At 41.3% G+C, this 13,464-nt stretch overlaps 1 protein-coding gene across 3 annotated transcripts; it reads left to right on the top strand.

Moving 5' to 3' along the window:
* The first annotated feature begins 674 nt into the window (after positions 1-674).
* zdhhc11 (zinc finger DHHC-type containing 11) lies at positions 675-13,084 on the top strand. Of its 3 annotated transcripts, none has more exons than XM_064347367.1 (11): positions 675-831; positions 5,762-5,983; positions 7,804-7,982; positions 8,209-8,310; positions 8,595-8,719; positions 8,989-9,144; positions 9,476-9,591; positions 9,676-9,734; positions 11,264-11,327; positions 11,485-11,566; positions 11,963-13,084. In XM_064347367.1, the coding sequence occupies exons 2-11, from the start codon at positions 5,762-5,764 to the stop codon at positions 12,088-12,090; spliced, it is 1,233 nt and encodes a 410-aa protein (XP_064203437.1). In that variant the 5' UTR covers positions 675-831; the 3' UTR covers positions 12,091-13,084. The 3 variants fall into 3 exon arrangements, with proteins under 3 accessions (XP_064203437.1, XP_064203429.1, XP_064203420.1); XM_064347359.1 differs by lacking the exon at positions 675-831 and adding an exon at positions 838-1,147; XM_064347350.1 differs by lacking the exon at positions 675-831 and adding an exon at positions 3,763-4,070.
* Positions 13,085-13,464: the final 380 nt, after the last annotated feature.

Here is a 13,464-nt window from a genome sequence, read left to right as displayed (position 1 = left end):
TGTCCAGGACGAGACCAGAAATGTGTAGCGACCTTTGTGCACCAAAGGAATGGGGGTCACAGCAGAGATGTGTGAGCTTGGATCAGTGCTATGAGCAGTAGGTGCAAGGCTGGTTTATTCTCAGCCTGCTGGTTCACAAACAGCTTGTTTACGGTTCTGTGTCCTCCAGGTGTAAGCATGCCTTTCCCCTGTGAGGGACAGGATTTTCAGTGCTCAGCAAGAGTTGTTCTGCCTAATTTATCAGGTGCCATTTGCTTTTGTTATGTTTTCCATATCCATCTCAAATCATGACAACAGTCAGCTGACCTTACAGAGCAGCCTGTCTGATGAGCTCTACATGTGTCAAAAGGGCCCAGGAATACATTTAAAATGAGAGTGCTATTTAGTATTTCAGATTTCAAGTTGTTGTTGTGCTATTGTGTCAAATTGTGCTTGTTGTCCTATAACAAAAGCCTCCACGCACGCACACACGCGCGCGCACACACCCACGCTGTCTAACCGGTTCAAAAGCATGAAATGTCAAACTACATCCCTTTATACGCTGTTCCTCCTATGCTAAATTTACAGAGATCATGCACCATCCATAAGTGGACATAAAGTACCATCCTAATAGTTACATGAGCTGTTGACCTGCGTATTGTGATATTGTTTTTATTTAGCCTATATTACTCCATGAAAGAACATGGAGAAATGTTATAATGTTTTCATTTGATGAGGTTCGCAATGCCGATTAATGCAGGTGCATGCTGAACATATAAGCTCAAGTAAACCAGTTGGATACGGGAAAAGACGCGCTCTAAGACCTTGGGGACTAACTGCGGTTTTCCCAAGGTCAGTTTCCATAGCAGTGCTGCACGAGATAAGTTCTAACTGATCATCGGACGGGCGTGAAACAAGTTCTCAGTTGTACACCATAGTAATGGTGTGCATTTCTTTTTTAAACTTTGACTGAAAGTATACGTTAGTTTTACGGACAGAATGCCTTACGGCTGGTCTTTCTTTTACAGCTTAGGCCTATATGTGTGTTGGTTTTCACTAATCTTATTTCAGTTCTGAATGGCCCCTTGGCTGAAAAATTCACCTGCAGAACTGATTAGGTAGTTATAGGAAACTCTTTTTGTAGCAGGGACGGCATGACAAAGTGAATGTAAGTAGTCTCTTATTATAAGATCAGATGTGTTTGTAACAGGCCTGTTGAATTTTAGATTACTGTGTGGACGTGAATTCACTTTGTCGCTCCGATAGACAGCTAACTTTTTTTTTCATTTTATAAATAGGCTATTACTTAGCAGTGGACATCTGTTTGTAATGGTTTAACTATAAATGGGAGTCAAATTTCAGAGTACTTTTAGATGACATTATTAAATGTTCGTGTTGAATTCATTTAATGTAGACCAGTTAGTTTACGATTAAATATTTTTTTAAGTTACCGAAACGAATTCGCTTCCAAGCTATACTTAACCAATTGTAGCCTACTGCGAATATTTTGCACAGACTATTGTTCAGTATTAATGATTACGTGTCATCATGCAGAACTTGAAAGAACATAATACGGATCTGTATATTTCATATCTATAGTTGTGGAAACCATGGCAGCATTATTTGTTAAACAAAACAGAACGCGCGATGAACTCATTTGTCAGATAGGAGCGCAAATAAGAAACCTGGGATTCATGAATTATTTTGCTAGGCAACCGGTTTTCACTCACTGTCATTTCAACAAGAGACGCACAGGAGTGTGTGTATAGTCGAGGAAACATAGTAGGTAATCATTGTACTGTACAGCATGCAATGATTAGCTACTACCAACAAAACAAACGCGAATAAAGGATGACAATTTGGTACGGCGGCTGAGATGTCAAAATCTTTCTTTCTGTTTGTAAAAAGTGACCTACGTATTAAGTTTCGTACTAAGCTGAAACAGTCCATGCAGTCTGTATTTATGCTTCAGGTCAGTGCTTCTGTTCTCTTTTTAAGCAGATTATTATGTATGTTGAAATATGCATGTTGATATTTTACAAATGTATAAAAATGTTTTAACCAGAACTGAAATGGGAAAACTCTTAATATGACTCCCCAAAGACAATACATATCAATTTTAAGTAATTGTGGTGGGTTGATTTAAGTTTGTGTTGTAGTTCTGTCAGCCTTAGGATGACTCTCTTATCTTTCCCCTGGGGGCAGACTTGAGTCAATTTAAACAGAGATGAGATATGTAAGATACTGAGAATTGTGGTTTGGTGACTCCTGGAAGTGTCTGAAAATGATCTGACCAACAGAACTGTTAACCAGAGCTTGTGTGTTCAGGAAAGTGACACAAAGGAAGGTTCCTTGCTCCATGGCTTTGTGGTGATGTCATCATCAATAAGGAGGTGGGAGGGAAAGACACAGAGGAAAAAATCAGACAATGAAACGTTGTTCTGCTCTCCAGCAAAGGCCAGTGTGTTCTGTGTGAAGAATCACCTACATAGTGTGTTGTTGTTGATCTTATGGGTAAAATATAATGGCTGGTTTGCCCTCGCTAGCTTGTGGCCCGAGCCGGCTCCACCCAATAAGCGATATAAGCTGCCACTTAGGACCCCTGCGACTGCCGGGGTCTCCCTGATTATTCTAATATATACATTTTTATATATTTTTTTGTCGTTTCCTTAATTTGACCTATCCCATAGCAATGAAGTGCAGCTATACTCAGCAATAAGTTTTTAAATGCATAACTTTGCTTTGTAATGTAGCAGAAAGTCACAGGTGAATGTAAGGCCATTTCAGAAGAAATGGTGCTTGGGGAAGACTTTGTCAATAACAACTGGTTTGATGTCAGCTTCCCCACCCCTGATTGTAAATCATTGTAGCAGCAATGATCGCGCTGATCTTCTGTAGCACTTCTGGGTACCCTAAACCCATAATTGCAGCTCTGGTACATCTCCTCCTCTTCAGTGAATGTACAACTTTGTAAATGTATATGTAATGCCTGCATGAGCAAGTCTGCCAAAGTGAATCAAAACAATAATATGAAATTTATTGTACAGATGGATTTAACCTTGAGTTGTCAAGCTCATAGTACTTAAGGTACTCTCATAATTCCACATCACTCAGCCAATGATCTGTTTCGCTGATACATGTTTCACATTGTGGCCCTCCTCTGACAGATGGGCCTCTTTGCACCGTCTCCACTCCTGTAGCCCGTATCAGTGTGTACACTAGACCATTATGGGCACTGACATCACCTCCCAGTGTCATTTTAAACAGTTCGTATTAAACATAGATTTGTTCCCAGTGTCATGACCTCAAGCCAGTAAACTTGTTATGTTGCAGTTTGGGAAGATATTCTGTATGGTTGTGTAAGTGGCATGTGTGAACCATGCTTGGACCACACAGTGTCTGTTCCTTTCCATCCCATAGATATGGACGGAGAAACTGTACATTACTAGAGTGTTATTTCTGCAAAGGTAGTAACAGAGGGCTAGGTAGATTGTAGAGATATTGGCAGTTTTTTTTTTTAAACGATCAAATAACATTAATTACGAGATTGCTTTTTGGCTAACCAAAGCTGGAGATAATAGATATATACAACGGCATGATATGAAATAGTTGAATTACGAAAGCTTTTTATGAAAGCTTTTTATGAAAAGAGAAAACTGTTGTCCTGAATAGTCATGTGTCGCAAGATGAGGTAGGAACCAGCCCAGTTCGCTCTAAACCACATCCTCCTCTTCGTAGCTTCTGCTTTCCCCGGTGCTTGAGTCTGGAGAAAAGGAAGTGGCTTTATTTGTGATCTGTACCACGGAGTAAAAAAGAAAGAAAGAGGCCTCTGGGTATTTGTCTACAACATGGCGTCTCTGTGGAGTATTCACTTCGACTGCAGTTAGGCTGAGTTTCTAAAGGTCAACGTAATGGTTTGGGACCCTCCAGACATGTCTGTGTCACAGTCCTCCACGTGTTTCAGCAATAATAGTGGTGCCGGCAGCCGGCAGTATACCTTCTCGAAGGGGCGTAGGGTCTACTCCACACAACACTATGAGGAGAGCAAGCAGCCACAATACGTCCAGTGCTGCTGTGCGGTGCTACACTGGGTGAGTGTCATAGCAGAATGAAAGTTTGGTTTGCTTCAGTGTTATTATGTTAGTAGGACTGATCTCTATGTGTATTTGATGGGCACAAATGCACATACTGTATAATAGAGGACAGATATGTATATTTTGTTTGCCATGTGTTCTTCTGTATCTGATGTTGCTGCTTATATGTGGCAGTTGTAGTTACTTTGAGCAAAGATGAGATCGTCACAATTAAGAGTTTGCCTCAGCAATCAGCTGAAAAAAATGCTAACTAGGCTAATAAAAATGGCTTGATGGCTATCACACTGACTAGTTATGTTTATCTGCGTCGTACCATGATTCCTGTGGAATTTACTTAAGCTTGCTAAATTTAATGAATGGAGCACGCCAAGACTAGTGCTATTTTTTGGATTCATTAGTTATGGTTGTGCTTTCCTGCAGAGAGAACTTGAATGCACTCCAGTTACGTTTTGTGCAACAGTCACCATGAAACCAGACCTTGTACCTTTTTATTAAAGCATTTTGATCCTATATCAATGGAATTCTGAGCTGTTTGTTGGCAAGCAACCAAACTAGCAGTTGCTCTTGGAAAGTTCCTTCTTTCTCTGTCGTCATGCATTTTCAGTTACAGCAGTTAGTTGCGCAGTAAAACTGCAAATGGCTGAAACTTGGCTAACATTAGTAAATTGAGTATTTTAAATATAGAACCATCACTTCTGTCTTCCCTACACAAAAGATAAAATTTCTGCGATTTGGTCGAACTCCCCAGGGATCCAATAAGCAATGGAGCTAGCACATAGACAGTTTGAAATGTTTAATATATTTAAGTTTGTGCTGGCCCAGTGCCATTGTTATTTTTACCTCTCAGAGCCTGCTCTAGCACATTAATGCCAAGTTAACAGACTACCCAGCAGCCCCACAGGAGAGCATATCATTGACTTAAGTGTTGCTCAGGAAGGGTGCATGCTGTCTGCCTGTACCAACTGCACATGCAATGTGCCCATCCAGTGCAATCAACCAGCTGACTGCACACCTCACCTGGTGGACTGTGGGGTAATGGGAGCTGGCAGCATATGTGCTTTTCTATGCGTAAATTGACAGAAATTCCTCACCTTGTGTGGAAGTCTTGGGCTTTTCCTTCAACTGCATTGAGGCTGAGAGGGGACTGACATTTCTGCATTTACACCTTTTGCAGTACATCAAGGAGGAAGTAGAAGGCAACAAGCTTGGTATTTTTCTTTGTGTTTTCATCGTGTATACCATAAAATGTACAAATGTTTTGTATTGAAATGGACTCATTTTGGTATGGTTAACCACTGAGCCAAAATTCCACATTATAAATCATTTGGGGTGAGTCTAATTGAAATATTGTCTTCTGATTCTTACATTGTCAACAAGATGTATGTAGGTGAATGGGCCTGAATATAGAGGCTTCAGGCTTGTATTGTGTTGAAATACTTTGCTGTTCTTTGTTTTCTCCCTTGCGTTTGTGAGAGGGTAGCACTAGGGCTGCTGTGGGTGTTAGGAGTGTTACACAGCACAGCTGAGGAGTCCTTCATGCTGGCTCATTTTACTGTCAAATAGACTTATCTGCTGTATGTGGATCTATACTGATAGTCAGGTATGTCTGAAAGCTGGTTTTCAGCTGTGTGTGAGGTCTTAACTCCATTTGTCACACCCCTCCCTTCCTCTGTCACCTATATTTCCAGATGAACTGCTTTCAGAGGCAACTGCGACGCACAGCCCCCATGCGAGGGGGCAGCCGGAATGAGCTGGTGACCCCCCCGCTTCGCTCAAGGGTAAACGGGTGGTCCATTCCTCTTCATGCCTTTCAGCTGGTCGGCTGGCTGATCTACAGCTACATGGCTGTGGTTGGCTTTGGCGTCTACATTCCACTTCTGCCCCCTCCATGGAGTTATGCTGCATACTGTGTATCCTTTGTATGTATGTATGTATGTATGTATGTGTGCGTGTGTGTGTGTGTGGGTGTGTGAGAACGAGAGAGAGAGAGAGAGAAAATAACGACTCAACGCACGCAGACCACCGAAATATAAAAAGAGTGTAAAGGTTTTTATGGTCATTGGGATGACAAAGAGTAATCTCTTAATGCCTTTAATGCAATGATAAATTCACATTCACCAGTTAGAGTAACACTCAAATGTGGTCTGTGGGAAATGGAGTTGTGAAGCAGCTGTCTTATGACTTTTGCCAGTTAAATGCACACATGACTTCCAAAGAAATATATTATAATACATTATGACACACCCAGCTAGCAGGTTTGGTATTTTAATGCACATAATGAAAGGTAGTGGCTGCCGGCAACACATGCAAGGTGACAAAAACTTGTCTGTTCTCTCTTGTGATGGAGACTACAGTTATCAGCACTGGTTATTGATAGTTTTAAATGAATCTAAATCTAAAGGAAATTAGTATGGGGGACAGTGCTAGATCACAGCCTGCTCTTAGGGACACAAAGTGTGATGTTGGTGCACATTGGGTCTCTTCTTTTACCACCAACCTCATAATAACCTGCACTTTGCTTTTTTTTCCAAGCAAACCTTTACTGTGTTTCTCCTGTGATGCTGGTTTTTATGATGATTTTACAGTGGCTGTAATGGAGAGGAGTGTGGTGACAAGCAAGAGCCTTTAAGTATGACTCTGCACGCTAGCGTGTCGGGATTGATGTGCTGCGTAGTCTCAAGCACACGTACTCTCCCGGGCCACCCCCACCACTGCGCTGTGTTGAATCCGTTGCTGCGTAACGTCAGTGCTCACCCATTCCAGAAGGTTAATGACACTGACATAAAGGGTTGATTTATAGAGGTCTGATACTCCTCGCCTTGCTAAGAGGCATTTATAGATAGCAGCAGTACTCTTCAGAGGCCTGTTTCCCTGTCGCATGGCTCCTTTTGTTTATAAACCAACCTGAAAATGTCTAAAAGGAATTTTGGGCCCTGTTCCACAATCATTTGTCATAGCCACATTCAAAATGGAGAAACGTCTCTTTGCTCCCTATTGTGTGAACACACAGTGACTGTTCCTAGGGGTTCTGTAAAGTGAGTTTACTGCATGTTTTTTGACACTTTGCATTCCAAAGGGAATGTTGCTATGTACAGAAGATGGTCTAAATCCTTGATTGGTTATCTGTACTTCCAATACCATTGCTCCCAGTGGCCCTAAAAGAAATGTATGACTGTCCGTGTTCTGCAATGGCTTCTGCTTTCAGAAGGATGCACACTAGTATGCTTGCTTTCAGCCGGCACATCTTCTCACTGAAATCCACCTGCTGAGCTGTTCAGTTATTGCCAGGATAACTGTACAGCTGGTGCAGGTAGACCATTGGAACTTCTACAGATTCATTCCATTTGTGCAGCAAACCTGCATAATGGTAGTGTCCATGCATTTTAAATGTCTTTTTATCATTTAGTCTTCCTCAGACCTTCTTTAGATTTTCTTTAATAGCAGTGCTTGTGGGTTTAGATAGGAAGACCTTATATTGAGTCACACATGCACTGCATCGATTGTATTTGCCTTAATGAATGTGTTGGAAATTCTTAGACTGTAAAATCCATCATATCTACAACATGTGTTTCCATTAAGTTGAGGCACATATTTTCAGTTCTGTCAGATAAGCTGTGTCAACAATTGTAGTGGTATTTAATGTCAGCATCCACAGTGCTGTGTCTCTGTGATGCCCTGGGTAGGGTGCCAACCTGTACTGTTTTGGCCCTTGACCCTGGCACCCATGCAGGTGATCGGCACAGTGTTCCTATTGCACATGGTTGCCCATCTGGCAGCTGTGTCTATTGACCCAGCTGACTTGAGTGTCCTTGCAAGGAAGAACTACTCCAACCCCATGCCTGTCCTGGACAAGAAGAAACATCCGCATGTCATCCACAACTTGCACTGCTACCTCTGTGAGGTTGATGTGTATGTCCCTATTTTTAGACCAAATTGCAGATAATGCCAGGTTGCTACGCTATATTTTTCATGGTAATTCAGCAAGTCTTTGACTGAAAGTATTTATTTTTAAATGGACCTTCATACTTTCTTGTGTACTTCCTGTCTAAAGCCTGCATTCAGTTTCTTTCTTTCTCATTACTTTCTCACCTTACACTTTCACAAGCTGTCCCTCTATATATTTATCTGTCATCAGGGGCCCCAAAGTGAAACACTGCAGTAGCTGCAATAAGTGCATTGCAGACTTTGACCACCACTGCAAATGGCTCAACAACTGTGTGGGTGGGAGGAACTACTGGTAAGAGAGAACTCATAGTGGGATGGACCTGTACCTTTTACTTTCTGTCATTGAATTGGTGCTTTCCAGCATGAGTTGTTTCAGGCCACTGCAGAATATGTAGGTTATTTGTCCATTGATTGCTTTTACATTACCCCTAGGAAGCTCAGATGCTTTTGCTCCTATAACTAGGTCATTCCGTCAGTTATAGAAAAACACCTAAATGAAAGAGTATAAATATGAGGTAAAAATAGAAACATTTTAGTTTGCATAAATTAGTTGACTTTCCTGTTTTGTTTTTGCAGGTTTTTCTTTGTCACTGTTGTGTCTGCTGTCCTGGGAGTTTTGCTGCTTGTTTTCATCATCCTCTTTGTCTTCATTGAGCACTTTTTGAACCCCAGCGTTCTGCGAACTGCACCACAGTTTCAGAGTAAGAGGTTAAAAAACAGCACTCCTGCAAATAGACACATTCAGTGGTCATTATTTTCCTCATATATATCCTACATACATGGCTGTGCCTTACTGCAGTCATCTTTGTTCTTGTTTCGTGCATGTGCATGTTTGGGCGGTTTGTTTGTGTGGCTACATATATTAATTAAATCTTGCCTGATTCCACTGTGAATGCCAGTACATGAAGTTTACATTGCATTTGCCTTTGGTCCCCTCCTGTCCTTCATCTTGATTGACATGTCTGCACAGGTGTGCGAGAGAATGGGACGTGGCTGGCCTTCCTGCCGCTGGCGCCCATGGAGATGAGCTCGGCCGGGATCCTCACCCTCGCCTTCATCACCGTCATGCTGGGCGTGGCCTCCCTGCTGCTACTCAGCCACCTGCTGGGCTTCCATATCTACCTGTGTGAGTTCTCATCGCGTGCGGCGGTCCCTTGAAGCTAATGATCCAAGAAACCCAGCTGAGGGAATTAATTGCTTTGATCTCCCCTCCCCATACAGTACATGAACCTAACTTAACTGGGGACTGTAATCAGATCCTGCCAACATCTGCTTTCCTAGTGCCCAGTCTATTTTACAATTTCAATATTGGAATATGGAAATGTGTCACTTGCATTATTATATAGCTTTATAATAACTGCATAATGAATATGTTTTATATTACATGACAGAAGCATTGCTAAATGTTCACAATGACAGTCCGCTCTTCCTTTGGCTTGTGCATTGCCTGCACACAGTGATGAAGAAGATGAGCACATATGAGTACGTTGTGAGACAGCGTCACGTGCAAAGCGTTCGAGAACTGGAGGGAGGGGCCAAACAGTCCGTCACCACCAATGGAACGTCCTCACAGGTAACATTGCGCTGCTTTACGGGTAACACCCCTTGTTTTAAATGTAAAAAATTGTTTTTTAAAATGATGTTGCTTTGTTTGTAGAACATGCCCTCTGTGGAGACATCTGTTGAATGTGATGCACCACTGTCTGGAAGGTCAAGGTAAGAGCCAGCCACAGGCTTGGAATTGTCATGTCACCACCTTGCCTTAAGGGGTATACTACGAAAGAAGCTTAACATACCCAGGGTTTCTTTGTGTTAACTGGCTTCACAAAACCTAACAAGCACAATCGGGCTTAAACAATATCACAAATTTCTAATGCTTTGCTTGTCTGGAACATGAAGGTGGTTTTCAGCTTGCTGAGTGAATACATGCTTTGTTAATCAAGCTTTGTGCGCGTTCCCATAATAGTGGCAGTGTCTGCAAAAATGAGCCAGTAGCGGAACAGCATGGACTGTGCTCGAGCAGTGCATTTCTCACCTGAGGAAAAAAGATTGATATGAACAGACATGATGGACAGATATGAAGAACATAAAACAATCATGTCAAAGAGTAACACCATTGCTGCCAACAAAATCACACAGTAAAATGTCCAGTTTTAATTCAACTCTAACAGTGTTAATTAAACTCTGACCAATAACTTTTGAATTCTTAGGTTTGTAATTTATCCAGTGAAGGATCTTTTAGAAAAATTCTATCTTTGAACAACTGAATATGTCTTTGAGAAGGGAAAATAAGAGACTCTCCTGCTCCACAATAAGATAACTTTGTTTTAGATTGGACAGCTACATAAACCTTCATAAAAGGTTATACATTCCGTTCCATGCCAACCCATCCCGCTTCTTTCAGTGTTTATGAGGGATTACTTTTCTACAGGATGTAAAAGTGTTGTCCTCTAACAGTAGTGCTGAATACTGAATAAATACTGCAGCACTGTTAATTCAAATGAAAGATGTTTTAAAGTGTCCAAACTGAAATGGGTTCCATGCTGTATTTGTGGTACTCAGTGTGTGGTACATTTTGTTTGGCATGGAGTTCAAAGTGGTATCCAGACTACCCAGTGTGTGAGAATGGGCTGTACTCTAGTACTGTATGAAGCCAAATAACCTCCTTTCCGGGTACTACCTGCTGCACTTTGAGTGTTTTGAAGATGGTCAGAGGAAAACAGATGAAAAGAATGTCAAAAATGTAGAATAAATTAGCGCATTCCACATGATTAAGAATAGTTTTTGATTTGTAATCAACAGTAGTAAATTAAACTTGAAATATTTTACATGCCAGTGTTGCCAAATGAGAAAATTCCATGTAAGCCCAGTTTTGCAGAGGGTGTATATGCAGCACTGTTACAGATATATAAATATAATTACAGTACTTTGTCTTCAGGAATATCTCTGCCTCGACTTGCAGGCAGTCACCCCACTCTGAGCAGACTTCCTCATTCAGTGTGTATGTCATGTGTGAACTGTATGTGGTGCAATGAAAAAGCAATAATTATCTTCTCTGACTCCTGCTATACTGCTGTACAGTGAAAACAGGGTATATGGATGTGGGTTCTTTTCAAGATTAGTTTGTTGTTGGATTAAGATATAAAAATGACACACACAATTTTTTTTTTTAATTATATGAAACCTTAAATAAAATGTTGGTTCCACTGGCTGATGCCAATCTGTTATGTCCTCTTGAACCACAGTGCCTTAAAGTATCAGGACAGAGGACAAATCGGCAGTCGACTCTCTGGAGCCATCTGTACGGAGGTGACCATCTACAATTATGTTCACATCATCATCATCAGATCATCATCATGCTTTACCACAATCGTTTCTTGAAATCTTACTAAAAAGGATTTGGCTTCTGACTTGCATGTTAACTTCAAACACAGGCACAATTTGAAAGGAAATGTTTTCTTTTCAGATGGACAGTTTTAAACAAACAACTGGCGATGCAGAGGAAAATCTATACTATGAGTCAAAAGTGCCAAAACCGACACTACCTGGTGAGCTTACTGTCTGTTTTATTTCATATAAAATTAAAGAAAACATTGACATCCAATTTAAACCACCAAAATGTAGTCTTCAAGCTCATTCTAAGGCCATTTGCATGTACTGTCATGATCTGAAACTTAGTGGCTTCATTATGTGCTATGACGTATTATTAAGGAACAGGAAAGAGGGTTGGCTGTTGGATACCCAGTTTGGATGTGACTATTATATCCTTAAACCAGGTACTTATCCTGAATTGATAACCAGCTGTATCCATGGATGGTATACACAGTAAAACATCACCTATATCATTTGCCGAATAATGAGAAAATACCTGAGTACTGAGCTTTACTTTTATTTTGTTACTTCAACCACTGCTTATGGTAACTGACATTGGTGTCCTTTTAAAGATGAAGCTGTAATGGCCGACCCAGCAGGGGGAGGGGAGAAGGCTCCCAACACGTCTGCAGAGGGCGTCCCCATCGCCCAGAACCAGCTTGGGAGCTCCGTCACCTCACTCACGGTCCAGCGTCCATAGATGTCCTTTCAGAGCACACGGGGGGTATCCCCAAACGCTCTCCAGCAGTCAGAGGCTCCAGTGGGACCCCGCTGAAGACAGCCAGTGAGCGGGAGCTCCTGCCGTGGGTGACTGCGGCCCAGTCCTACAGCGTGGAACTCGGAACCCTCTGTGGGGGAACTTGAATGCGCTGTGATTTTGTCTCCTCACACAGCAGCTCCTCTAACCTCTGGATCAAAATGTGTTCAGTGAGCGTAAAGAGGAGTCCTTTAGTGTGCAGGAGGCCACTGACTTATCATTATGCGCTGAACTCAGTCTCCTCCTCACACCTGCTGGTTGACTGTGATCTTAACAGAAGCGGCAGTGAAGAAATTTGTCAGAACATTCTTTATTGCCATATTTTTACCACTTGTATTTTATATTGTTTAAAAATATGAATGTCACAAACCGAAGGGAATGACATCACAAAATGTACAGTAGGCTGTTTTTTCACTGTATGTTTTACTGATATTTATGTTCTTTTCAGTGTTTTATCATGAGGCTCATTGGATATCTTTTAGGTTTTGTAATAAAATACCCAAAATGAGTGAAACACGTTTACGATAAAATGTTTACGATTTTGATGTGCAATGAACACTGTTCGCCACTGGGAGGAGATATCGAGACTCTACTGTACATTATGAATGCGTTTACTTTATAATGTTGATTTTGGTCAACAGTTTGAGACCACCATTCATTATCAGAGCATGACTATTGTCCTTCGGAGTTAAACTGAAATCGGCACTTTTCTTCTTCTTACGGCTCGCTACTATTATACTTAATAAGTGCAAGCGCTGTCAAATTACCGTGGTCGCTTTATTATAATGTCCGTGACAAATTAGCCTACTACCTCCCACAGAGGTTGTGTAGCACAATGCTTCTCTGTTCTGAACGTCAGTGTCCAGAGGAGACAAAGTAAAGGTTGTAAGTCAATAAATATTATTTATTGCTTTAAGAACTGCACATTCAAACTAAATGTCGTATGCATTTTTATACACTGTTGTGTATCTGCTTCAGAAAACGTTTCTATCTAGAATGATCCCTTCAAAATCTTTTATGGTGAAACTGTAATGAAAAAATGCAAAGGGGCTTATTATTGAGGTGGCAATCTTATTACCCCCATTGTAGGCTAACCAGTTAATGACTTTAGGTTTGAAGACACATGTTCTGAACTGATCTTGAAAATTGAAAGTCTCGTCAATCCTTATAGTCCATGTAACTCCAAATATTTCCGGTTTATAGAGTCGGACCTTTAATTAGTCTTAATCTGTCTTTAAGCCAAAATGAGAATTCTCAAGAGAAAGAGACCAGTACTGACCGAGCCGGAGAACACATCCTGTTCTCAGAACAGAGCCA

This window comes from Anguilla rostrata, chromosome 1 (assembly GCF_018555375.3).
Source record: "Anguilla rostrata isolate EN2019 chromosome 1, ASM1855537v3, whole genome shotgun sequence".
NCBI classification, from domain to species: Eukaryota; Metazoa; Chordata; class Actinopteri; order Anguilliformes; family Anguillidae; genus Anguilla; species Anguilla rostrata.
The sequence above is the reverse complement of the archived record's forward strand: the minus strand, read 5'-3'. Positions and strand labels throughout refer to the sequence as shown.

Bases quoted from the DNA above. Each gene is read 5' to 3' on its own strand.
- zdhhc11 (XM_064347350.1), top strand. From the start codon at position 3,891: ATGGTTTGGGACCCTCCAGACATGTCTGTGTCACAGTCCTCCACGTGT. The intron at 7,983-8,208 runs GTATGTCCCTAT...ATCTGTCATCAG, and splicing joins TACCTCTGTGAGGTTGATGT to GGGCCCCAAAGTGAAACACT. The intron at 9,735-11,263 runs GTAAGAGCCAGC...CTTGAACCACAG, and splicing joins CCACTGTCTGGAAGGTCAAG to TGCCTTAAAGTATCAGGACA.